General features: G+C 22.1%; 1 protein-coding gene across 1 annotated transcript; it reads right to left on the bottom strand.

Annotated features, from left to right (window-relative positions):
- Window positions 1–147: 147 nt before the first annotated feature.
- PVVCY_1203790 (conserved Plasmodium protein, unknown function) lies at window positions 148–27141 on the bottom strand (the record flags this gene model as incomplete). The annotated part of the gene is made up of 4 exons (XM_037634678.1): window positions 148–7995; window positions 8139–26161; window positions 26275–26941; window positions 27034–27141. The coding sequence occupies 4 exons, from the start codon at window positions 27139–27141 to the stop codon at window positions 148–150; spliced, it is 26646 nt and encodes an 8881-aa protein (XP_037490739.1).
- Between the last annotated feature and the right edge of the window lie 802 nt (window positions 27142–27943).

The following is a 27943-nucleotide window of genomic DNA, read 5'->3' as shown; positions in this document are numbered from 1 at the left end:
CAACATTAATAAATGAAAAAAATTATATTAATAAAAAATGGTAAAAGCAGTAGATGGATACGCTAAGTTCATTTGATTTTAAATAAACTCTATGCAATTCATATATGCAAAATATTGTGTTCTCTCTCCTTTAGCAATTCTATATGCTTATTTTCTATGTTTTTTCATACTTTTTTTCTTTCGTATAATTCCCATTCGTGTCGGCTCTTTTTCTGTTTCAAATTCTGTTCGTTCTTGTATCCTAGAGAATCTTTCGAAATCTCCTATTAATGTATTTGAAAATCCTTCAGTTATAGATGCAAAAAAATTTAATAATCCAAAAACTGGTGAAAATATACATCTAAGAATACAAACAATTACGATGCATATTGTCCTTAATGTGCTATTTCCTTTATTAATAGAAACTTGTGGTTCAGTAAATAATGAAACCCATGGTCTATAAAATGTATCAAGAATCAATCCATCCAATCCTAATATTACTGAATCTAAAATACTTGATGGTCTTGGCCTAGAACCTCCCATTATTTTATGACATACATTTACCATATGACTTAATGATTGAAATAATCCTCCAATAGTATTAACAACTAATATGATTATACCACACTTAAAACCCGACATAAATCCATCAAAAAAATTAGAACTATTTTTAACTCCTCTTATTGTTTCTTTAAATAAAGCATATAACCCTTTAATAAATCCTTTAATAAATGCAAAAGGGTTAGATAACCATGCACTAGGTAATGACTGCCTCAATAGTTGTCTAAAATATGTTACCTTTAATGATTGAACAAGGCTATTCCATGTACAAACCATATAACTTCTTTTTTGGGATATTAAATGTATACACATAGAGGGAGTATCTAATGGCAATGCGTCCACAATATGTAATATTCTTCGAGATATTCGATGTTCTGATGTTCTAATAGAAGCAATTATTTCTATAGGGTGTATTTTAAGTTCTTTTATATATACTGGTTTACTTACTTTATTGTCTACCCACCTTGGATTAGGGTGCAAAAATAAATGTGATGAAAAAGTATTCATAAAAATTTGTTGATTTTTGAAATATTGGATTTTTATGGGTAATAATCGTTCATCACTTATATTGTTGATATTATAATAAGTATTATTAATTAAATTATGGATTTTTTTATATTTATAATACCCTAATAATGCTTTGCAATTTTTTTTATATAATGCATTATTATATTTATTTTTATTAGTTTCTTGTGAATTAATGTGATTAGAACTATTTGTTGAGTCATCTGAATCAATATTGTCTGAACTGTTATTCAAATTTATTATATTATTTTTTTTGAACATTTTTTCTTTAGGTGAACTAAAATAATAGGAATATACATTTGGTTTTATGTCTGCTTCTATGTTTTCTGTTATCTTTTTATTTCGCACTAAAACCGTATAATTATTTTTATCTTGGTTTAATTTGTTCATAATTATGCTATTATTTGTTGCTTTGTTGTTGTTTAAAGATGTTAAATCATTTCCCTCGATAGTCTTTATATTATCATTCATATATAATAATTTTAAAAAGTTTTTATCAGAGTATATTTTCAAAGTAGTTCCAATCGCATCTTTAGCATTTTCTGATGTAGATATGAGAGGTGGTAATAATTTATCTTCCTTTTCGTATAGAAGTAATAATTGTTTTTCGTTTTCTATTATTCTTATTATTTGTTCTATAACCAGTAATTCAATATTTGCATTTAATGGTGATATTTTAATATTAATGCTTTGATAAATTGGCGCTTGTTTATGAAAATCCACACAATATTGTTGCATTTGCATATATAAAAATACATCTTCATTGTCTTCTATATTTGTATTTTTTAATATAACTGGAATATCTCCTTTTACAAAATGGTCAATATGTATATTTTTTATCATAAAAATCGAATCTATATTACTATTTAAAAATCCAAGTTGAAAATATTCTTCTATTTCCTTTCTGTGTAAAATATTTATTGGTGTAAACATTTTATTTATATTACTATTCATAATTTCTTTTCGATAAATATGGCTACTATATTTTATTTTTGTCAAATGCATAGCTATTATTACGTCTTGTCTATGTATCCAAGTAATAGTTAATCTCGGGATATTTATATTATATATAATAGGAATATTTGGAAAATTAAAATATACAAAATTCATTTTTTTATAGTCCATAATATATTTTTTTTTCTTATTAATACTACCATTTTTATTAGACAGCAATATTTGTTTCCTATTATTTAATTCGATTAATTTATGTATTTTGCTAAAGTTTTTTGTGATTACTATTTTTTTAGCTAACTTATAATTTTCTGTTATAACAATAGCTCTACTTCCATTATCCCTTATGATTAAAAACGAATATAATTTTTTGGATACCATTTTCTGATTTGCAATGTCGCTATTTTTTTTATAATAAAATTTGTTGAAATTTATTTCGTTTGTATTATGGGCTGAATTATGAATTTGATCTATACCATCGAATTTTTCTGTATATTCATTAAATCTATTGATTGTATTTGTATTATTACTTTTCAAAATGTCATTATCATCATTATTTTTATTATTATGACCTGTATTTTTATTATAACTATTATCATCCTCAGCATTTATACTTCTAATCATTTCCTTATTATTATTAATACATTCTTTACTGATCCTACTAGCATTATCATTACTCATAATCAATCCATTCATATTATTTTTCATATTATTTGGGCTAGCACTTTTTAAATGGAAATTACTGAGATTATTATAAAAATTACCTGTTTGTGATTCATTCATATGTTTCTTAGCACTATTAATATCAGCATATCTATTTTTTCGAGGATATATAAAATTCGTTTCATTATCTTCACATATTTTATATGGCAATGAAATTACATTATCTATAAATGAGTTAATAGGATTAACTGTCCAAGCACTTTTTTGAGTTCCTACAACTTTAAGAGCGATTTTTGAAGATTCTATCTCATTATTATGCCGTAAAGTATAATAAGTAGATCGATATGGATAAACAATTTTTACAGATGAATCATTATTTTTGTTTTTTATATTTAAATATGTATCATAATTATTATTCAAATATAATTTTTTTGTATATCTATTGACCTGTGTTAAGTATGCTATCATATATTTAGTAGTATTTATGATCTCAAATTGTGGTCTAACGGGTAAAGTAAGAATATAAAAATATCCATTATAAGTATAAGGTAATTGTTGTTTATCTCCGAATAATCCACTACAAACATTTACTTCTACTAATAAATTATTTGTGTTATCCAATTGTGATTTATTCATATTATGTAATTCTATTTGGAAATTCGCAGGAACATTTTTAGGAATTAAGGAAAATGGCAAAGAACTATAGCGACCATGACTGTCTTTTATTTGTAAATAATTTCTATGATAATGAAATGAGGATATTTCTCCACTCTTTATATATGTTTCATTATTTGAGAGTACTAATGATTTATTACTATATTGACGATCCTTGTTATTATCCATTTCTTTATTTTTATCATCACCAATAATTTCCGAAATTGCCATATTCTTATTATTATCATTACTTATATGTTTTTCTTTCAGTATTTCATTTTCTGAAAAATCGGTTTTACTGTTTTTGCTAAAATTTTTATCCATATTGTTATAATTCATATCATTTTTAAGTTGTTTATCTTCAAATTTACATGAACTTGCACGTAAGCTTTGGTCTTGAATATTTAAATACACATCATTATCCTTACTTTTAATATAATTGGAATTATTGGAATATAAATCTTTATCTGCTAACTCATTGACACTATTTATTTTTGAATTATTATCATACACATTGCTAGAATTGCTAATATTATAATTACAGGTTTTTACATTTGATAATTCCATATTTTTTATGGAATTATTTGTATCGTCCTCATTCAGTACTTTTGAATTTACATAAACATCATTTGTTCCTCTAGGATTAGATGCCACTATTTTAACATCAAATGGCAACCTATTTATAAAAATGTAGCTATTAACGAATGTAACAATTCTCGATTTATTAAAAGGCTCTTCTGCATATCTTACACAAATTCCTAAAGAAGCACCTCCATCCTCATAATAATCATTTTGCTTTTTAAACCTTTTTCTTTCGGATTTATTTCTATCTATATATTTAAATGGTAATTTTACACTAGTTAATTGTGACCTATTATTATTTTGAGAAATATCTACATTTTCAATATTATTTTTTGAATTTTTTCCATCTACCCATTTTTCGTTGTCTTCTTTTTTATTCCAACTATTGTTTAATTCGCTATCCTCAAATTTAACATGTGATATTTCACTATGTCTATTATTATTATTTAAAATAAGCTTTGTTTCATTTTCATCCCCTTTATTAAAATTATTATTACTATCTCTCAATTTTCTGGATAATATACTATTAGAACGATCTATTTTGTTCGATTCCATATCATTATTATTTAATGAAGTGTCATAATTTTTACTATTATTCCATTTATTCTTTTTCTTGATGTTAAACGGAGATGAAAATTTTAGCATTTCCTTTATTGAATTTTTTTCATTGGTATTTGTTTTTTCGTAAATATTTTCCATATTTTCTATTTGGCTTTTATCTGGTTCCCCTTTTTTCCATAGAATCTGTTTATTTTTAAATTTTCTTTTCATCATATTAAACTTCAAAAGTGTGCTTCGCTTAAGTTTTTTAATCTTGCTCATACCATTTATCATATATTTGCTTTCACCCATTTCATCACCTCTTTCGCTATTTTCTTTTTCTTCTGGATTTCTTTCTTCATCATACTCCTCATCGTTTATAATATCGTCATTTTCTTTGAACAAATTTGATATATTATATTTAAAATTGGACGTTTGAAAATTATCATAATCCTTTTCGTTATCAGAAATAAATGATCCTATTATTTCACTTTTATAACTATTGTTTTCTGCATTAAAAGATTTGTCTTTATGCTGCTTAGTGGAGTAATTATTATTGTAAAGTATGCTTCTTTTTTTATTTTTCTTTTTTTTGTTCAATATAATTTTGTATTTCGTTATATTACTTATTTTATATTTGTTTTTTTTTTTTTTGGGTGTTACTATTTCCTCTCCTTTTTCTTTCTCTTTTTCATTTTTTTGTTTTATTGTATTATCATAATCATAATCACTGTCTTCCAAATCTTCCTCATTTCTTTCATATATGTCTTGTTCTGCAAAATCGTCTATAAACTCATCATTCGGTTCATCATTTACTTTATTTTTTTTTAATGTTTTCATTTTAAATAATGTAAATCTCTTTTTTTTTTTTCTATCGAATGACCTTAATTCTTCTACGCTTTCATTTGTTTTTTTGTTTTTTTTATCTGCAAATAATATTTTTTTAGTTATCAGAATTGTTTTAAATGGATTTATATAACGGTCACGTTTTTTTGATCTTTTTTTTCTTTCGGTGTTTTTTTCTATGCTTCTATTTGTATCATCTGAAATGTCTGAGAAATTGGAGTCCCGAGGATTATATGAATCTTTCTTATTATTTGAATTAAAGAATGAATCTTGTAAATGATCTAAAGGAATTTCAGCTTCATAATTTTTATCTAAGTAAATTTTTTCTGCATTATCTTCCTTATCTTCGTTTTTCTCTTCATTTATGGTACACTGTCTTTCTTTTTCAACGAGATCATTTTTGTTTATTTTGTCTAATGTGTTAATTTCACAAGAATCATTTAGAATACTAGAGTTTGCATTAACAAAATTATTTTCTGTATTTGTTTCGCCATTATCTTCCAAATTTGGTTTCTCTACGTATTCTAATACCTTTATTTCGTATTGGTTTTTTTCATTTTTGTCTATTTCATTTTGTTCGATTTCTTGATGGCTCTTTAAATTAATAACGTTTTCATAACCTTTTCGTATTTGCTCATATTTCCCCCAAAATCGTACCTTTTGCTTACGGTTAATTTTTCTATATATTAAATTGATTAAAGGTCTTGTCACATTCGTTTTGGTGCAATCAATCTTGCCAGTAACATTACTGCATAATATTTTATTATTTATATTATCATGCTTATAAGATTTTATGCGAATATTTTTTGCCTCTTCTTCAGTCATATACAAACGGCTATTAGGTGGTAATAATTTGTTATTTAAATATATGCACACATTTGTGGTATTTTCAAAGAAAAATGGGAAATAAAAATCTATTTTTCTTCTAGATATGTCAGTTGATATATTTATTGTTTTAAAAACATGAAGGTTATCATATATTTTTTTATTCATGTGGCTTATTTTATTTTCAAAATATATAAATTTTAATTCATCATGTGTAAATATATTTCCAATCAAACCATATTTATGAAATAATACTTTTGTTGAAGTAATAGTATCTGCATTGGGCATGTATATAGGAAAAAAATGTTCAGTGCCATATAAAAAGTTATTACTATTATTTATTTCATCATTACAATCAAGCATTTGTATATTTTTTATATTATCATATAAATTCATTCCATATTCACTATTATTACTATTACCACTATCACTAGAATCATTTTTATTATATTTATTTTCACCATTGTTAAAATAGTTTATAATTTTATAATGCATTAAAATGCTATTCCTAGCTATGTTAGATTGATAATTTGTTTTTTTGTATTGCAAATAATTTATATTTCTGTTCATATCTTCGCCATTATTCGATGCATACTCTTCTTCAACCGAATGGTCAAGTCTATTTTTATTCTGAACATCATTAGATCGGTTATTGTTATTGTCAGTTACAACATTAAGACCCGAATTATTATATGCAATTTTTGTGTTTCCTTTTTGATAGTAAACTTCCTTATCATGATTTTCTGAGTTAATTCTATTTTTAATATTATTACTATAAAGTCCTTCCATCAAATCAGGTAGCTTAACATTAGAATAATCAAAATATGTTTTTACTTGATTAGTATAATCACAAATAAAATTCATTTTTTCTATCTGCACACCATGATAAAATATTTTCATGTAAAATAATTGTGTACATATAGGAAGACACCAATAATGATGAGGCAAAACTAAAGCATATAATTCTTCTTTTTTTAATATTTTTGCTACATCGTCATTCATTTCGTAATTGCTTTTAGACATTAATTTTTTTGGATATACAGTTTTTTTTTTAATAATATTTTTATTAATATTAAATAATTTTTTTTCTTTTTTCCAAGATATTATAATTGTCATAGGATTTGGTAAATTATTTTTAATTGTAACCATTGGTTCTATTACAACTGAGTAACTATATGACGTTTCTTTTATATGTTGAGTAGGAACATCTTTTACCTTAACATAACAATAAAACATTAATAAGCTCTTAAAAACTAAATCTGATGGAGATATATTTAATTTTTTTTGATATAAATTGTTATTATTTAGTGAGTATTTATTTAATAATTTATATAATATATGAAATGGTACAGATTCTATATCTATATTTTCATCATTATTATTTTTCTTTGTTTTTTTCGTATTATCATTCTTTTCTTTTTTTCTCAAAATTTTAATATAGGGCAAAGAACAATCATATAACCAAAATAATGGAATAGCTCTTTTACTAAATGGTAATACATTAATATAGTCTCCATTTTTTAACTTTTTCTCTTTTTTTTTTCTCTTCTCACGTTGCATAATAAACATATTCATATTTTTGTTACTGTAATTATCATTTTTTTTGAATTTGCTATTTTTTTTCTTTTCTCCAAATTGGGTACTTTCAAAATCACATTCGGATCCTCCCCATTTTATTTCATTTCCTCCTGTTTTTTTATTTCTTCTTAATTTCCATTTAAATTTAACCCCAGAAAAATATTTTGTTTTACCTTCTTTGTAAATTCGGAAGCATAAACCTGTATTATTTTCTATCTGTATACATGTACCAATAGAAAGACACCATGTATTTCGTATTATTTCTGGTTCGACGAGCAATTTGTGTTTAACCTATAAATTTGAATAAAAAAATTAATAAATAAAATGTGGAAATTTAAAATTATCTCGTGCATAAAATATTTATTCATAAAACAAACACAAAAAATTTTATTATAATCAACAAATAGATATTTATGATAATTTGTCTTTCTTACATTTGGAACTTTATAAGCTCTGGAATATAAATCGTCAGTATATAGAACTCCTATATATATCCATGATGATTGTTTTTTAATAATATTTATAATTTTATTATCATAGTTCAAATTTCTAAATAGAAAAGGCATTTTATGAGAAAACTGATATAAAATGTCATAAACATTTTGAGTATTATCATATAATAATTTTTTTTCTTCCTTAGCTATAGTGTTATATATATGGTGTTCTTTAAAACCTATTTGACTAATATCTTTAAATACATTACTTAGATCATTTTCATTTGCTATTATAAAATCGTCTGAATTTTTATTATTTCTAAAATATTCTGAATTTACATCTTTATTTCCTTTCTTTTTATTAATACAAAAGTATAAACATTCACAAGGAAATTTATGATATTCATTTTTGTTAATAATATTTAATTTCCATGTGTATTTATTATTTTTTGTTCTTGTTTTATAAAAAATTATAATTTCTGAATGCAAATCATTATAAATTTCTATATTTGAATTTTTAACTTCATTCACATCGTTTTTAAAATTTAAGTTGTAATATAAATATTTATATAAATATAAAAAGGATGTTGTGATATTTAAGTTTATACTGGTTGTATAAAAATTTACATATAAAATAGGAAAGTGCTTGAATTCTTCATTTATTAATAATGTCATTGTAATTGGATTTATTATATTATCATGCACATTATACATATTATCATATGTGCTTAAGCTTGTTTTAAATGTTAATTCCATTTGTATAAAATTTGTCTTTTTGCTATTTTGTAGCATCTTTCTTTTTTGTTTGGATTTTTTTCTTTCTTTTTTTTTTTGAATTTCATCCTTTATCATTTTATTATAATTAGCAATATTATTCTTCATATCTGAATCTGAATATTCATACCATATTGTATCTATACATATATTTTTATTTCTATTTTTGTTTATTTTTTTTTCATCTTCCAAAGGATACATGCCTTCAAATTTTATCTCTTTGACATTTTTATTTAGATAAAAGCTCACTTCCTCATTATTATTGTAGAAAAAAAAGGTATAATTATAAAGATAGGTATATAAATAATAATTTAAATCATATATATTTAATGTTAATATGTGTTCATTATTTAATTGCCGTGTTTTTAAACATATATTATTTACGCAGAATCGAATTTTTATTTTCTTTCCTCTTTTATTGGATAAATAATGTTTCTTTTCTTTAATAGCATTCTGTCCATTAAAATTTTTGGAGCTAGTTGATTCAATTTTTTCTATACTCATAGATATTCTATTTTGACTTGATTGACTATCTTTATTAATTTGTTCAATTTCTTTATGCTGGTCGTCTTCGTTCCTTAACTCTAAATCTGTGGAAATTATAGAATTTGTTGATTTATTATCACTTTCACAATTGTAAAACATGCCACTATAATTATCATTTTTAATTAAGTGCTTATTTTTTATTTTATATTCGGATTTATCTTTAAATATATTATCATCCATTTCTAATGAAGATCGATTTTTCAAAAGGCCTTTTTTATCTTGTCTATTTTTAGTAGTAGCGCCATTTTTTCTTTTACCAGTTTTGTATAAATATGGCTTATATAAGCAATATAATAATGATACAATAAGACTTGATAAATTTTTTGGGGTTGAACTATTTTCTTTAACTTCTTCTTTTTTAATAGTTTTTTTAATCTCCTTTTGTAAGTACATGTTTTCATTTATAATTTTATTATTACTATTTTTGTTTAAATCGAAAATATTATTTTCAGTAGAATCGTTTTTAAATGTAGCATTTTTGGAAATGTATGTGCTTCGTCCTTTGTTATTATAATTTATATTATTAATGCTATTAATATATTCGTAAATATTTGTATTACGTATTTCATCTGTAAAATATCGAAAATATTTGTAGTCAAAATATTTTGGTATATTACATAAATAATATGGGAATTTGTTATATTTTGAATAAATGAATAAATAATAAAATAAATTGTCTATATATTTATTATTATATGTATAAAAACAATTTAACATTTTTAAGAAAATTAAACCACGACAGATAATATTTTTTTCATTATTGATATCCGTAATTATAGCATATAAATGATTATATAAATAATACAACTTTTCCTTATACAATTCAATATAAACATATTTTTCTTTTAAATTTTGAATAATATCAATGTATTTTGTATTCATATTTTCTATATCTATTATATCTTGTAATTTATTATAACTATCAACTAATTTTAAATATATGTTATAATTTTGTGCTAAAAGATTTTTCCTAACATTATACGTAATATTTAATTTGTCTTCACTATATTTATTATCATTTATATTATGAACAAATATTGTTTTTTCTTTTATTAAATTGTGTAAATTTCCATTAAATGTGTATCTTTCTGTATCTTCATCATAACTATTTTTCCATTTTCCTTCCTCGAATGCCTCAACATTGTTGCTAAACATTATCGATTTTTTATCATTTTTATTTTTTCGTGCACTTACATTATATGTACCATCTTCTACATTGTCATAATCATTATCATGCCTATTTAGTAAATTATTATCATCTCTTTCAAGTACCATATTGTATTCATTATTATATTTACTTTGTTCACGATTTTTGAACAAATTTGTTACATCATTGTCTTTTGAAGTGATATTATTTTTTTCTTTTTCCTCTTTCATTTTCTTCCTTTTCATTAGCTTCAATTTTTTGTGAACAAGTTGTTTGTTCAATTTATTCAAGGTTGCAATATTTTTCAAATAAAGGTTTTTCATCAGTAATTTTTTATTTGATTTTTGAATAATAGATTTGTTTTTTTTATCTGTAAATGGATTAATATGTATATTTTTAATAAATCCAAGATAATTTTTATAAAAGGAAGCAAAGTATATATTATAAATAAAATTTTTCTGAAGCTTATATAACTCTTTTATGTCATCTATAGTAATATTTACTAGCAAATCATAAAATGCTATGTTTAATATATTTTTTAACCTCTGTGAATTTATATTTAATGTTGCATAGTTTATATTTAAAAGCCAATCATCTTCATCTTTAATATTAGGCATAAATATATTGTTGTTTCGATTTAAAAATATATTATACCTGTCTTTATACAATACTTTGTTCAAATTATTTACCATGCCAAAAGAATCAGGAATTATTTGAGAAATTCTTTTCATTTCATTTTTATCGAAATTTTTAAATGGTGTAATGTCATAATTATCATCTTCATTAACGCTAGAATTTTTAGAATTATTTATGTATCTCATTTTATTATTGTGTATATTATTATTTTTATAATTAGAAAGATATGGCCCATAATCGAAATTGCTATTTTCTAATGACAATTTTTTGTTTTTAAAATCACGCCCTTGATAATTCATTTCCTTTTCTCTAAGTCTATTAACTTCATCCTTATAAATATCATTATAATCTTCATCATGTTGGTAATTGCAATAACCATTGTGATGTTTCTTTATTTCTTTTTTGCGTTTTAAATATTTTTTTACAATTTTAATATTTTGCATTTCGTTATAATATATATTATAAAAATTGCTATTATCATAAAATCCATATTCGAGTTTTTTTTTAACAGAGTTGTAATCGTCTATATTTATATATTCCCCATTTTTGTAAACACTATTTTTTATTCTCCTTTTGTTTGGAGAATTTAAATCAAGGGCGATAGAATTGTATGGAAAGACATTCAAATTATTATTGCCTTTATATAATTTTAGTTTATTATGTATTTCATAAAAATTATAACATTTACCTAACATTATATTAAAATTATATAGCTCTATTCTGAATTTTAATGAATCACTGTTTTTGTGTTCTTTAAAATAGATAGTTGTACTAAATAATAAAGCTAGACATATATTTCTATTATTGTCATTTATATTTTTCTTTTTTTTCCATTTTAAATATTCTATTTTTCTTTTCTTTATTAATGAATATTTAGACGTTTCATTCTCTTTTCCTAACAACTCATCAAGATTTATTTCTTTTTTATTATATTGTTTCGTCTTTTCTAATAGATAAGATAATTTAAATTTTTTATTTCCATCTATATAATCACTTCCCAATAATGAAGAGTCATATGAATTGGACAAATCAGATACATCAATTTCACTGCTATCTCCATTATAATGTTTCTCTGTATTATCATCACTTAATGTTCTAGTAAATTTTCGATTTTCAATATTTCCTGTTTTTTTATTTTTTGAAAAATTAGTATTTGTTCCATATTCCTTATAATCAATACTTTTTGTATTACCCATAAGATCACATACTGAATTATCATTTAAATTTTCATCATTATTTTTAGATAATTTTACTTTTTTCGCCATATAAAATACTTGTCTATTAATATGTTTGCTCATATATGTATTAAAATTATTCCTATATAATTTTACCATATTTAAAGTATTTAAATTTTCTTCTGAGTTACTAGAACTAAAAGATTTAATATTTGATTTATTGGAATTGTGTACTATGTCATCTGACAATTTTTTATTACTATATGATTTGGTAGTTATTTTACTTTTTTTTTTCAAATTACCCTTTTGTAATAAATCAGTTACATTTTTATTATTTTCATTTTCATCCTTCGATTCCATAGACTTTGAATTGTTTGTATATTTATCAGAATAATATTTATCTTTTTGTTTTTTTTTTTTTAAAAAGTAATTCATATTTATTCCATTTACTTTATCACCATTATGATTTGATAAATCATCCTGAATTATCCAAACTTCAAAATGGTTTATAGACATTTTTAAATCTATATGTTTTTTACGAAAATTTTCTATACTAGTAAAGCAGAATGAATTATCATTTAAAATATTTTGTTCATTTTTTTTAAGTCTATCATTTTTGGTATTTGTACTAACATGCTTTAAGTATTTGTTTTGATTTTTTGATTTTATCATATTATTGACACTATTATCTTTATTTTTTTTTTCATCATTTTCATTTTTATATAATTTGGGGAGCGATAATTTCCTAGTAAACAATTTTTGAAAGGTCGTTTTTATTTTTCTAGACAGCACTTTTATTTCATTTGCATTTTTGCTATCATTTGTGTTTGCATTTGTTATATGATTTGTATTTGGATTTTCATAATCTAAAGAAGAATATTTTATTTGCGCTGTGTTATTTTTTAAATTATTTAAACTATTACCATTTTCTGTTTTTTCACTTTTAATATCAACATCGTTTATATCCATTATAGTTATTTTTTTATTACTTTTAATTTGGTTTTCTTTATCCATTTCATAAGAATCATCCTCTTTTTCTAAGGCGTGCAAATTGTCAGTTTCTTTTATTCGTAAAGTATTTCGATGTCGATTTGATTTTATATTCTTATTATATGCATTATATGTATTAAACGATTTAAATAAATTGGTGCTATGACTGTTATCATTTTTTATATAAGACTTGTATTTTTCCATTTTTTGAATTTTCTTTTCCTTCTTTCTTTTTTCTCTTATTTTGGAATCGTTAACTTTTATTTGATCTTTTGTACTATGTTTTCTACCAATTTTGTAACTATTCTTACTAGCATAAGTATTATTAGAATATGCATTTGACTTATTTTTATATTTTTCTTTCGATTTTTTTGGCATCATAAATTTTTGCTGTTTTGAAATTTCTTCATACATTTTATTTTTATTAACTAATGATTTATTTAATTCTATCTTTTTAATAGGGTACGTATAATTACACTCATGATTGAATGTGTTTTCATTCGATGAACAATTTAAAACCGTTTTATATTTAGAATAGAAATATAAAAAGAATATTAAGTTACTATTTATAAATGCTAATAAATAATAATTTTTATCTGGCAATTCTCTTAAGTATTTGGGGTTACTAATTTGACAATCATACTTGTTTATGAATAAAGTTTTATAATTTATTTTATTTTTATAAGTAAATAAAAATTTAGATAACCAATTAATAGTAGATGGTGATTTTATATCACTATCCTTTCCAGACATTTCTATAATATCTTTCTTATTGCCACTACAATGTTTATCATAATTGATTGTCTTGTTTCGATTTTTGTATTCTTCTCTAAATATATTGTCTAAATTATTATCAGCAAATTTATTTTCTTCACTTTCCTGTGATTTATGTGGTAAATAATTATTTGATTTCCTCTTTTGATCGGGAGTAATATAATCATTTTGACTAATATCACTACTATGAGCATCAATATTATCATTATTGATAAAATTCATATAAAAGAAATCAAATTTATTATTATTCTTAATCTGTTTGTTTTTAGATACACTGATATAATTACGTAATAAATTGTTATATAACAATAATCCCTTTTGAAAATTGTCTACATTAATACCTGATGCAATTTCTATTAAATCGGATATATAGACTTCTGGATATATTACATAAACATATAAAAAGGAAAAAACACTACTTATCATTTCTGTAAAATAATTTATTAAATTCATAATTGTTTTATTATGTAATGTAAATCTAGTATTTTTCACATTTATATTTAAATTAGCACTTTTATAATTTTCATTTCCTATTATGTAAAGTTGATTATTATATATTTCCTTCATTAATGTTTCCATATAGTTCTTTTTATTAAAATTATCTTTAAGAGTATTATCATTTTTTTGTAAATAATCGTATATATTTAGTATTTTATCACATAACTTGAGATACTCTTTTTCTGCATCATTCTTTATAAACAAACGATATTGAAAAATATTGTTGCATATATTTATTTGGTTGTAATCATATATAATTAACTTATTTATGTAAAATGATAATTTAAAACCTTTACTAAATGACGGCAAGGAAAAAAATACATTCTCAAGATTAATAACCCATTTATTATTTTGAGTAATTTCATAAAAAAATAAGTTATCTCTATTATTTTCAGTTAACTTATTATATACTTTTTTAATATAGTTATTCAATATTTTTTTCTTCTTTTTAATATATTTTTTTTTACTTAAATTTGTTTTCAAATGTTGTCTACTACTATTTCTTACATCTTGAAAATGATCAACTACGTTTGATCTACTAGATTGATTAGATTCGTCCTTAATTTTGTTTAGCATTTTATATTTTATTGATAAATAATTTATTTTACACATACTATCAGAAAAACTGCCACGTTCTCTATTAAACATTTTCCTTCTGCCTTTCATATACCTATTCAAACAATCTTTATTATTTTTGTAATTTTTCCTATTTGTGCTTTCGTCAAATGACATCGAAGAATTTAAGGCATGTGCTGTGTCTTCAAAATCATCAAAGGAAGAATACATCAAAGATGAATAAGAATAAATTTCATTATTATCATTATCTTTTTTTAAGTTATTACTATCAAAATCAGACATGTCAATTATATGGTCACTTTTGAGACGGTCATTATAAAATATACTGTTACTGTATGAACGCCTAATTTTATTATTTATATTTAATTTTTTTTTTCGATTTTTTTGATGCCTTATTTTCATTTTATTTCTTTTTTGAATAGTACCTTGATAAACACCTGAACTACTACATGAATTTGTATCACCACTATACACATCATATGTTTTACCATTTTCTTTTTTTTGATCTTTGTTTTTTTTCTTTATATGCATATCATCAGTTTCGATTTCTTCTAATATATATTGTAAATCATATTTTAAACTTTTAGAAAGGTTTTTTATTTTGTTTAATTTAAGAGTTGAAAAATTCATTCTATATTTATATATTATTATACTTAATACATCATTTAAATTATTATATTTATTAATATTATTACATAAAACTATAGAAGATAATTGGACAGATATTCTCTTTACATTTTTCTCATTAATGCACATAACATAAAAACTATTATCATCATAGCAATTTGTAAATCTTGTGAAAACTAATTCATTCAATGTGTTTGAAAACATTTCACCTTCAATACAGCCAAAGGTATTAACAGAATTATGATTTTTTTCTTTTTTTATTTTTTCATACTGTTCTTTAGATATATAAATATAATTATTTTTATAAAATGGATGCCCATTTTCTATTAATAAGTAATTACAGTCATAAATATATGAACAATCTAATATATTTATATCGATATTATTTATATCAATATTAACTATAATTTTATTATTTTTCAATTTATCCTTAATTTTTGAAGAAATTCTACTGAGCCCATTCATAAATTTGTATAGCTTGTCATTCTCAACAAAGTCTGGCATCAAATCTTTGTCTTTATAGAACTTGTCTTTTTCAATATCGCTATTATTTTGTTTTGTTATAAAATCAGGGGTTATATTTTTTTGAGAATATTTTACTTCCATAGTATTTGTAAAATTGTTTGATGTGTGTTTGCCATATTCTGATTCATCAATTATATTTGTATTATTATTACTTAGTTCCTTAAATTGGCTATAATATTTCTTAATTTTTTTATATCTTCGATTAAAATATTTCTTTGTTTCTTCAATATCATGCATTATTAAACTTTTATTTAAATTGTTAAACAGATAAAAGTTGTAAGTAGACAAGAAATATGGGTCTATATTTATGGTAGATGAGTATATATTAATATAAAATTTTAATGTTTTGCCATTTTCTTTAGCTTTTTTATCAATATTGATAGCATTTAATGATAAATAAATATGACTATCTTTCCAAGAATGGTGTTTTAAAAAATCATTTTTATATATTAAATAATTATTAAAAATATTATATTTATTATTATTTTGAAAATTCCATTGATCATAATAAATATTATTATTTACATCATTAGAAAAATTATCCCCAATTTTAGAAGTTTTAATATTTTTTTTCGTCATTAAATGTTCATATTTGTCTATATTTTTTTTTTTCATTGGAATATCATTATTTTCATGATTTATACCATTATTATTTTTATTCGGCAAATGTGTAAATTGATGATTTTTAAAGATTTTATTTGCTTCATTTTCTAGGATAATTTCTTTTTTGTTTTTAGTACGAATAGAGTTGCTTCTCTCTGCTTGATTTCCCTTTTTGAGTGTCTTTAATTTTTCAATTTTATTTTCTAGCTTATTTATATTCGAAACATTTTCATAATATCTTGATAATAATAAAAATTTGTAAATATTTCTATACGATAATGAAACATTTTTATGGAATATCGGAGCATAACAACATATTATATCATTGTCTTCATTTGGTAAATAATCTTTATTACTATATTTTTTAATATGTCCAAATTTTTTGTTGATACTAATAAAATTAGAAAATTTTGAATTAATTTTATTAATATTATGCAAATGATGAACATTAAACTTGTTAAACCATTCTAAGTTATATAATTTATTAATATAATCAATAAATTTCAATTCCTTTTGAATAACATAATTGTTATTAATATAATCTTTATAATTTATATTTTTTATATTATTATATATTCCATGACTTTCTTTTTCAAACAAACTGTTATTATTATATTCATTTTGATTTTCAAAACTATAACTGTTGTAAAAATTAGCTGCGTGTGAATTATTAGAATTCTTATAATTATATATTAATGGATATAGCAATGTTTCACCATTTTTTTTTAATCTTCTCAAATATATACAGCTGAATAAATTTATATTATATATCGATAATTCACAGTTTGATAAATTCCAATTGTAAACTTCTTTTGTTATAATATCGAAATTGTCTAAACCATTGTCTTTCAAAAAATATTCGCAATCATTATTTAGTTCATTAATATTATTTTTATATTGTGATGAATTATAGGTGCTCATCCCACTGGATTTATTATCTTTTAAATTCAAACTATTTTTCACTTTACTTCTGTTTTTTATAGCCTTAATTTTTTCATTTAAATTAAGTACACTTCTGCGAGGTTGGTTATTATTTTGTGATATTTTCTTATATCTATCATATTCTTCATAAGGAGAAAATCTAACATCTCTATTTATGGATGTATAAGAATTAGACCTAAGTTGACCGAAGCATACGGATTCTTTTTGATCATTTTTTATATCAATTCGTTTTTCATCATTATGAATATCCATAAAACTTATTGTATCGATTTGATTGTCTAAATCCTGTCCTTTAGCTTTATAACTATCTTTCTTATATTCCATCGATTTTAAATTATTAATATTTAAAGGGTTTTTTCGACTTTTTTTATTAACATCTTTAAATGAATTATTACTTTTATTCATAAAATTTATTACCGAGTTAAAACGGTTCATTATTTTATTTCCCTGTGGTATATTTCTATCACCATTATTTGTCATGTTATTCTCCTGATCATTTTCATATTTCTTTTCATCATTACCAATTATAGAATTTTTAGTGCTATAATTAAATAAACGACTTATATAAGATTTGGGATTTTTTAAATTAGACTCATTATATAAAGAATCAGCATGTATCCTGTGGTTTTTTAAAAGATTCATATTATCTTGTTCTATATCACTATTTATATTTTCATTTTCTTTATTATATGGTGTGATATCTGTCATATTGTCAATATTTTTATGTCTGCATATTGGATTTAATGTATGGTTTCTATTTCTATGTCTTGAATATTGCCTATGAATAGACATATTATTATTAATAAATTTATCATTAGTGTTGTTATTATTTGTGTAACCTTTTCTCATTGGAAAATTAAGAGTACGCGATCTTTTATTTGTTCTTTTATAATTTATAAAATCATTTAATTTGCTAGTATTATATTTTTCTGCTATATCTTTCGTATTAATAAAATTATTTGTAAGCATATTTTCTTCTTCGTAATAATATTGATTGTTTATTTTTGCACTATCATTCAAATCATTTTTATCACACAAACTTTCCAAAAATGAATTTTGATCTTCAAATGTATAAATATTAGCAGAATTATTAAAATTATTCCTATCCTCTTCTTTTTTTTCAGATTCTTTTTCTCTACTATTTTCATTATCATCTTGTTTATTCTGTTTGCTACTTCTTTTGGGCTTTTTAATTTTCTCCTTATGTACTATACATTCAAGCTCTGAATTCATTTTTACATCTACTATTGTTAAATGAGAAATTACATAATTAAAATTTTTCATAAATAAAATGTATAAAAATGGAAAAAACACTTTAATTTCTTTCTTCTTATTTTCAATAAATGTGTAATCAAATTTGAATAAAAAGTTAAAATTTAAATTATACAAATCTTTATTCATTATTGCAATGTGATCAATGTTATCTCCATAATAATAATCTTTTGTTTCTTCATTTGTTTTTGCATTTTTATTTTTGTGTGTCTTTTTTTTGTAATAGTTAGAACAACTATCCATCATATTTACATAGTTATCCATATATGCACCAAGTTTATATTTTTTTTTGTAAATATATTTGAATCTATAAAAATTAATAAGATAACAAATATTTACATTTTCTGAGCATACAAATAATTTCACATTTCCTGATTTGTTCTTATTATCTTCAATCTTAGAACTATTATCTTCCAAATGACTATTTGTTTTGTCTTGATCAAAGGTATTATTGTTGTAAGAATTTATGTATCTATCCACGTATTTATTAAGTGTATCGGAATTTTTTTCTTTAGGATTATATATTTTTTCATTATCATTCCTTTTATAATACCCTTTTAATGCGTTATTTTTTTTTATTCCTAAAATATTATAATTATTCCTTAAGTTTTCATGAAATATCTCATCTAAGCGTTTTCGATTGCTATAATAGTTTTTATTTGCTTCTTTTTTTCCTTTACCTAATTGACAATTATGTTCGAAATAACTATTACTTTCTTCAGCATTAGCATTGCTATTAATAGAATTATACTTTACTGAATCTAATATACAACTATCAATAGTATTAAAGTCAATAGAATTTGTATTTTCTTTTGTATCTCCATTTAATTCTGATTTATTCATATTATTGCATGAACTTTGAAAATTATTTCCTTCTATAGAGTTTATATATTTTTGTTTAATGTGTTTGTTCATTTTATTTTCGCCATTTTCTAAATAATATAACTGATTGTATAAACCAGCTTTCATATTTCCATTTTCAAGCTGATCCAAATCGTCACTCAAGCATCCTTCATCCTCTATTGCGTTATTCTTTTCTTCATCTTTTTTATCAAGATTATCAAAATTTATTTTTTTACATATATTTTTTTTATTATCTGGTAAATCATAATAAAAAGTATCATCCATTATACTTCCATTTGAATCTCGATTTTTAGTTAAATTGTATAAAGAGCTAACATTGTGATATTCTTCATTATCTAAATATGTAATATCATTAATTTGCTCACTGCTGCTATTATAAGAACATAAGTTATCAATAATTGATTGACTACTAATCCATTTTTCAAGACATTGAATATCTTCGAAACGTCCTTTTTCTGCTGTGTCTAAATATGGTTGTAAAAGGCTTTTCTTATTATAATCGTCATAATACTTTATATTTTTTTTAGATGATAATATATAGGAATAAAAATTATTTTTTATAATAGACCCATATTTATAAATAAGTATGTCCATTTTTTCTTTTTCTTGTAAATGACATAAAAATAAATTCATCATTACATCATATAACAAAACAAATAATGTCGAACTATAAAAAAAATTAAAATTATTTAAAGATAATTTTATCACTTTTTGATTATTTTCTTTATTTATATGTATATCTAAATGTATCTGAGGCTTCAATATTACTCTATTCTTTTTATCGTTAGTATATGTATTATTAGCATTTTTCCCCTTTCTCTTCTCATAATCAATATATAATTTAAATTTTTTTTTTTTTAAAATACACACATATTTATTAAGTATATCTTTCTTTATTTTATTTCTCTCTTCTTTGTTCATCTTTTTTAATTTAGATTTTGATACACATAATATGTTGGATATTGTGTCTGTGAGAATAACATATTTTTTGCATTTATTTTGATTTATCGTTTTTCTTTCTATATATGATTCTGTCTCTAGACATTTTTTATTATCGATTTCTTTAGCTAATTGGCATAACATATTTGATTCATTTTTTACGTTAAAAAGGGTTTTTAAATAAAATAAATACAATGAACCCATTTTCATTGACATATTTATTTCTGCACATGTTCGTGAAAATTCGCTCAATAATTCATTGCATGTAATTTGAAACATTCCTTCATTTTTATTGGGAATATAGACATTTATTTTCTTTATTAATAAAAAGAAAAATAATGATTGCTTGTTATTTTGTTCGTTTCCTTTTGTTTCTTCTTCGATTTTGGCATTTTTTTCAACGTCCATTTTGGGTATGCTTAGTTTTGGTATATTTGGTGAAATAATCGGGTCTTCACCATCAACTAATTCAGTATTGTCATTATTAGTTTCATCATTTTTACATATATTTTGATCGAAATTAAATAAATCTCTTAAATTTAAATATTTAGATTTTTTATCATAGCAATTGTTTACCGGTGCTATTATTTTGTCTTCCTTTAATTCTTCAATATTCTGATTAATTTTTTTATAATCATCACTACCATTATGTGAATAATAAGAAGATTGATCTGTACTTGTGTGAAAATAAGCTGAATTATTGAATGAGTCTTCAATATTTTCATAATCAATACTATCCAAATTTGAATTGTCTTTATTTATAGTATGGCAATCTTCTTCTATTTCGAGAGATTTAGATGTTTGTAAATTCTTCAATATAAATCTATTACTTGTTTTACTTTCTTCATCCTTTCTATTATTTGAATATAAATATTCCATAATGTCATTAATACTACTTGAGGAATTTAAATTTTCTATATTATTGTTAGAAATATCCATTTTTTCACTATTGTTATGGTTAGTAAGATCATCATTTGTGTTTTGAGAACTTGTATTTTGAGAATTATCATTTTTTATATTACTTATTTTTTGATTTTTTTTACTTAATATCATATAAAATATTTTTTCAAAATCTTCCTTTCTATATAATGTTTTTTCATTGTCTAACATTTTTATAATTAAATTTTTTAAATATTTTTCATAATTTTTATTTAAATCAATTACTTTTTCTTTATTTGGTGGATTTTCATTATTTTCAACATTTTCACCATTTTCTATCTTGCTACTTTTTATTTCATTCTCTTCTTTTATATTATTAATATTGTTAAAAATGTGTTTATTCAAAACATTGTATAATACATCATTTGTTATATTATACATAGTTAGATGTCTCGTATTTTTATTTCCTACTATTACAAATTGTTTTATTTTCTGAAATATTTTAATTCTTAATTTAATTATTTCAAAATATTCAAATGAAACAATATTTTTGTATATACTCAATAGAGAAACACATATCTCATTTATGTTAAAATCGACACTATTCATTTTTAAAGACACAACATTAGAATTTTTTTTCATTTTTAATGATTTTATGCAAATAAACATAGATTTATTATTTTTTTGATCTTGAAAACTTTTTAAGTATCCATGTTCTCCCGATAGATAACCATCATTTTTATTGTTGTTGTAATTTCCATTAATATCAACTGTGTTGTTAATATTTTCAATAGAACTTTCATGTGTCTTATTTTCAAACTGCTTACTATTTTGATTAGTAATATAACCTACATCATCCTTATTAATACAATAATTTTTATTATCAAAAAAAGAGGAATGAAAAATATGCTTGGCATAAATATAACTTGTGTGTAAATATACTAGAGAATCGTCCTTATTATAAAATACAAAAAAATTCTTTATATTTAAAAACATTCCGATGGATAATATATTTTTATTTTTTATATGATTTTTATTATATTCAACATATTTTTTTAAAAATTTATAATAATTATTTTTGATAGAATAAAGGAAATCTTTTTTTTTTAAATAACAAAAAGTATTATTTATTTTTGTATGATACAAATTCTTTTGAGGTACAAACAAATTATTAAAAATTAAATTATTTATATTCATTATATCTCTTTTTTCATTATTTTCAATATCAAAAAGATTTTTCTTTATATGTCTATTATACTCTTTGTCATTAATATTTCTGTTAATATATTCTACAGCATGAAAATTGGAATTTTCACAAGACTGATATTCATTTAAATTATGTGATATATAAGGACTATAAACATTTTTATCCTTCTCTTCATAATGTGAATTGTTATTATTCTGACTATTAGTGTTATCAAAATTGTTATTCTCATTTTCCTGTATATTCAAAGTATGTAATTTACGAAGTGAAAACGTTTCAGAATATTTGCCTTTCTTATGTTCTCTGTCTTTTGTTTTATTTTTTGAGAGCATAATTTCATTTCTTTCATCTATAGATTTAAATGGATCAACAATTTCATCATGCTCAATAAAATTCTCCTGACTATAAATTTTAGTAAATTTTTTTTTCTTCTTTGCTTTTTTAATATATTTTTTTAAAGTAACTATTTCATTTTGAATATAAGAGTTGTGCACATAATATAATTTCATCTCATTATAAAAGGCACGGATAATTTTCTTCTTATTAGAGCTACCACTTATGCATAGACAAATAGTTTCGATCACATCTTTATCAATGTAATTATCACATTTTAAAAAACGTTCTAAACAAACATTACTATTAGGAATAAAATTAAGAATCGGTAATAAATTATTTAAATTTATTACATATTTACAAATATGTATATCTATTTCTCTTATATTATTACTATAATCTTTTAACATGATAATAGTTGCATTTGGAATTAAGAAAACCTCATTGTTAATAATTCGATCGAAATTTTTATCATCGATTATATCTTCCTTCTCATCTTTGATATTTTCACTCGTTGTTTTTTTTATTTTGCTACTATTTCGTAAAATAAATTTCCAAAAACTTCTTCTCCCATTCTTATTAGTGTCACTATTTCTTTGAGTATTATCATTTATAGGGGGAACATATTTGTTTATACTGTTCTCAACCCCTTGATCTGTCGTCACGTCCAAATTTTCCGTTCTAGACACTTTCATGCTTTCTACACCATTATTTTCTAAATTTTCTGATTCATTAATATTATGTAAATCATTTTCTTGATTTTCCAATTTATTACATATGGAATATTTTTTAATATTTCCCATGCATGTGTTTTGATTTGACTCATTTATAGTATCCAATGATGAGCTTGAAGTTAAATCTATATTTTCAAAATTGTCTTGGTTATCATTTTCACCAAATAAATTATCAATAGCTCGAAACTCATTATCTATAAATCTATCTTTGTCTATGATTATACCATTCTTTGCAATACTATGATGATTTTTACCATCTTTATGTGCATATTCTTTACCTATAAAATCCATCATATATTCTATATTTTTTTCATTGCCTATTTCACCGTCTTTTGTATATTTATTATATGGAAATGATATGTCATTGCTACTATTATTGTCAATACTGTGATTTTTTTTTACGTGATCGTTGCAGACAGTGTAAAAATTCGAGTAACTATAAGTTGGCTCATTATATAAGCAATAATTAATAATAGGTAACTTTTTAATAAAAAAATAAGTATACTTTTTTTTTTTATTGTAGCTAATAAAATTTTTTCTTTTTGTCGATGCTTTTGCAATATATGAAAATAAAGATTGTATGTTTAAATCATGCAAATAAAAACTTTGCTTTTTTTTTAATGTAGACCATTTTTCTTGTTTCATTAAAAATGAGCAGTTTATATTATAAGATAATAAACATTTATTTAATTTAATTTTAGAATCGTTAAAATGATTAAATTTTATTGGAACATATGTAAAATTTATTTTAGGTATAACTAAATTAAATAGCATATCATGAGAAAACCATTTGCATTGTTTCTCTAAATTTTCATCAATTATAGATGAGTTTACTTTTTTATTTTTTATAAAATTATATAGCAATTTCTTCCATTCTCTTTTTCCAAATTTTTCATTATTATTAAAATATTCATTATCATATATACTATCATTTGATAAAACTTTCAATTTTATTAATAAATGTATAGGACAGGATGCTTCAAACTTTTCAATAAATTTTTCAATATACTCATCATCTTTGTAATTCTTATTCTTTTGCATTTTTCGATATTCTGAATATTTTATACAATCTTCTATTGATGGAACGATGTTCAAAACTTTTGTACAACCGCCTTTATACAAAAACCATAATTCTATATATTTTATAAAATTATAAAATGCATCTAAAGAAGATGAAGTAAAGCATATGTCTAAGCTTTGATGTGTATTAATATTACTAAACATTGGCGGAGTATCATTCATAAAACTTCTTTCCATTATTTTATCATAGTCTAATAAATCTGATTTATCTATATAATTATATTTGTTATAATATTTTTCTGTGTCAACATTATTATTAGAAAGTAGCGTATTCATATTATTATCAATGATTGGATTCATATTAGTATTATTAGATGTACAATTATAACAAAAAAGTGATTGATTAATATATTCATCATCATTTTTATAATAATAATTATCATTATTTACATTATTATCTTTGTTATGATTTAAAAATGACAATTCAACATTTTTAAAACATTTTAAATCACCTTTCAATCCATTTAAAGCTTTTATATCATACTTCTTAAATATAACATGTAAGTCTAATCCATTATTCGGTGTAATTCGAAAACCTGAATTATGCTTAGGAATTTCAAAATTATAATCTGCTTTCTTTAATTTACGCTTTTTTTGTCTTTCATCTAATATTTTAGATGGTATATTTTTCTTTATTTCAAATTCTTTATCTTTGTTTTCCACATTTTCACCCTTTTCTTTATTATAATTATTGAAATCAAATTTATTTTTTTTCACTTTTTTTTTAATATACCCTTCCTTTATCCTGTCATCAATATCATAGTCACTAAAGGATAAATATTTAACCACTCCATCCTCATCAATTAAGTTAGTTTTTTTTCTTTTTAATTTGGGTATCACTGAATTTCTAACTGAATTTGTACTCCCATCCATTTTATCCTCGTTTGCTGTCAAAAAAAGATCATCTACAAAAAAAGAAAATTATTTATTCATATATATTGCTTCACATAAAATTTGAACCAATTCTTATATAGAACATCAAGAATAAAGTATATATTTTTTGTCTTTTTAAATATACAAATTCGTTGCATACCTTTAATTTTCCCTTTGGTAATTCTTTTGATAAATTTCGTATTATGTATATTATTCTGATTTGTCTTTTTTCGTTGTTTCCTATATTTAATAGATTTTTTGTATTCCTTAAAAATGATTTGTAATCCTATTAATCTTATCCATATATTTATTAATAAGTTTTTTTTGATATTTTTTTTTTCTTCTTCAGTCAGTTTTACTTTGTATTTATTTAACTCATCAATTTTAAAACTTTTAATAAAAATTTCCAAGGTAAATGGATTTCTATGTATATAATTATCAAAAAATACTACTCGAATATTTTCCACTAATATTCTTAATGAGTTGACTAATTTGACAGGTAGAGATTTTAGAAAGCTATCTTCTTTTTTATCTTTTAATATATTTATAATGTTCCATTTTTGTAATTTTTTAATTTTTTGTTTATACTGATGGTTCATAATTTTGTCTGTATCCCATAAACTGGGATAAGAATATTTTATAACTATAAAACAATCATCTGCATAAATATTAATAGGGCTAATACTATTTGAGAAAATAGATGACCATAAAAATTTTATTCGTAAATTTTTTATATTCGAATAAATTATCTCAAAAGGTAATTCTGCTAATTCAAAAAGTTTTTCCGGAAATGGCACATTTGTCAAAAGAACCTACAAAAATTATTATAAAGGCATATATAAATTATTTGAGAAAACTCACTTTTTTTTTTTTACTCTATTTATTTGTTATGAAAAATACATACCTCCGGAGATGTAACCGAATTGACAGTCAAATTTTTTATAGGATCCCATTCTCCTAAATATTCTTGTCCAAACAGTTTAATAAATTGGTTTAATATATTTTTAATCATTTTTATTTTTAAAAATTATCCCAATAATACTGTCTTCCATAAATAGCACAGGATATAGTTACACATATGTATTTTTTTGCTACACAAATTTTGCACGAAATATGTCATATAACCATACAAATATAATAACACAAAACAACAAATATGTTTGTTTTCTTTATTATCTATCAAATCAACTGATGAATGTTAATTCATGCAAATTATTATGGCATACATGTATATATGCACATATATGCTCACAGATTTATTATTAGTAACAAAATAAATCCATTTAAAATAAACATTATGATAAAATTATCACAAAATGTAATGAAATACATATGGAAAACAAAATGTACAATTCTAATTGTTTCACATTGTAACCCATATATATAACACACACGTACATACAAACTCGGCGTCTTATTCCAATGAACAGACTAAAACAACCAATCCTTAAAAATGTATTAATATTTAATAAAATATATGAAATATAAAACAAAATAGTATTTGCTTATTTTGTTAAATATTATTATTTTTGTGTGTGTATTTTTTATCTCAACATTTATCTTATAGTATTGTCAATTAAAATACTTTTACAAAATTATTTATAAAAATAGATAAATACATTCATAAAATCTTCATATATATATAGTGTAAAAAATATAAATAAAAGTGTAAAAACTTTATAAATGTGCAAAAATTACACAACAAAAAATTGAAATATAATTCTCAAAAAAAATAATTAATTTACACTTATATATATTTTAAAAAATACACAATGCATTATACACATACTACTTGTGGAAATTATATACAAGAT

Source organism: Plasmodium vinckei (assembly GCF_900681995.1).
Source record: "Plasmodium vinckei vinckei genome assembly, chromosome: PVVCY_12".
Taxonomy (NCBI): Eukaryota; Apicomplexa; class Aconoidasida; order Haemosporida; family Plasmodiidae; genus Plasmodium; species Plasmodium vinckei.
Note: the sequence above shows the minus strand (reverse complement) of the source record. Positions and strands in the feature narration are given on the sequence as shown.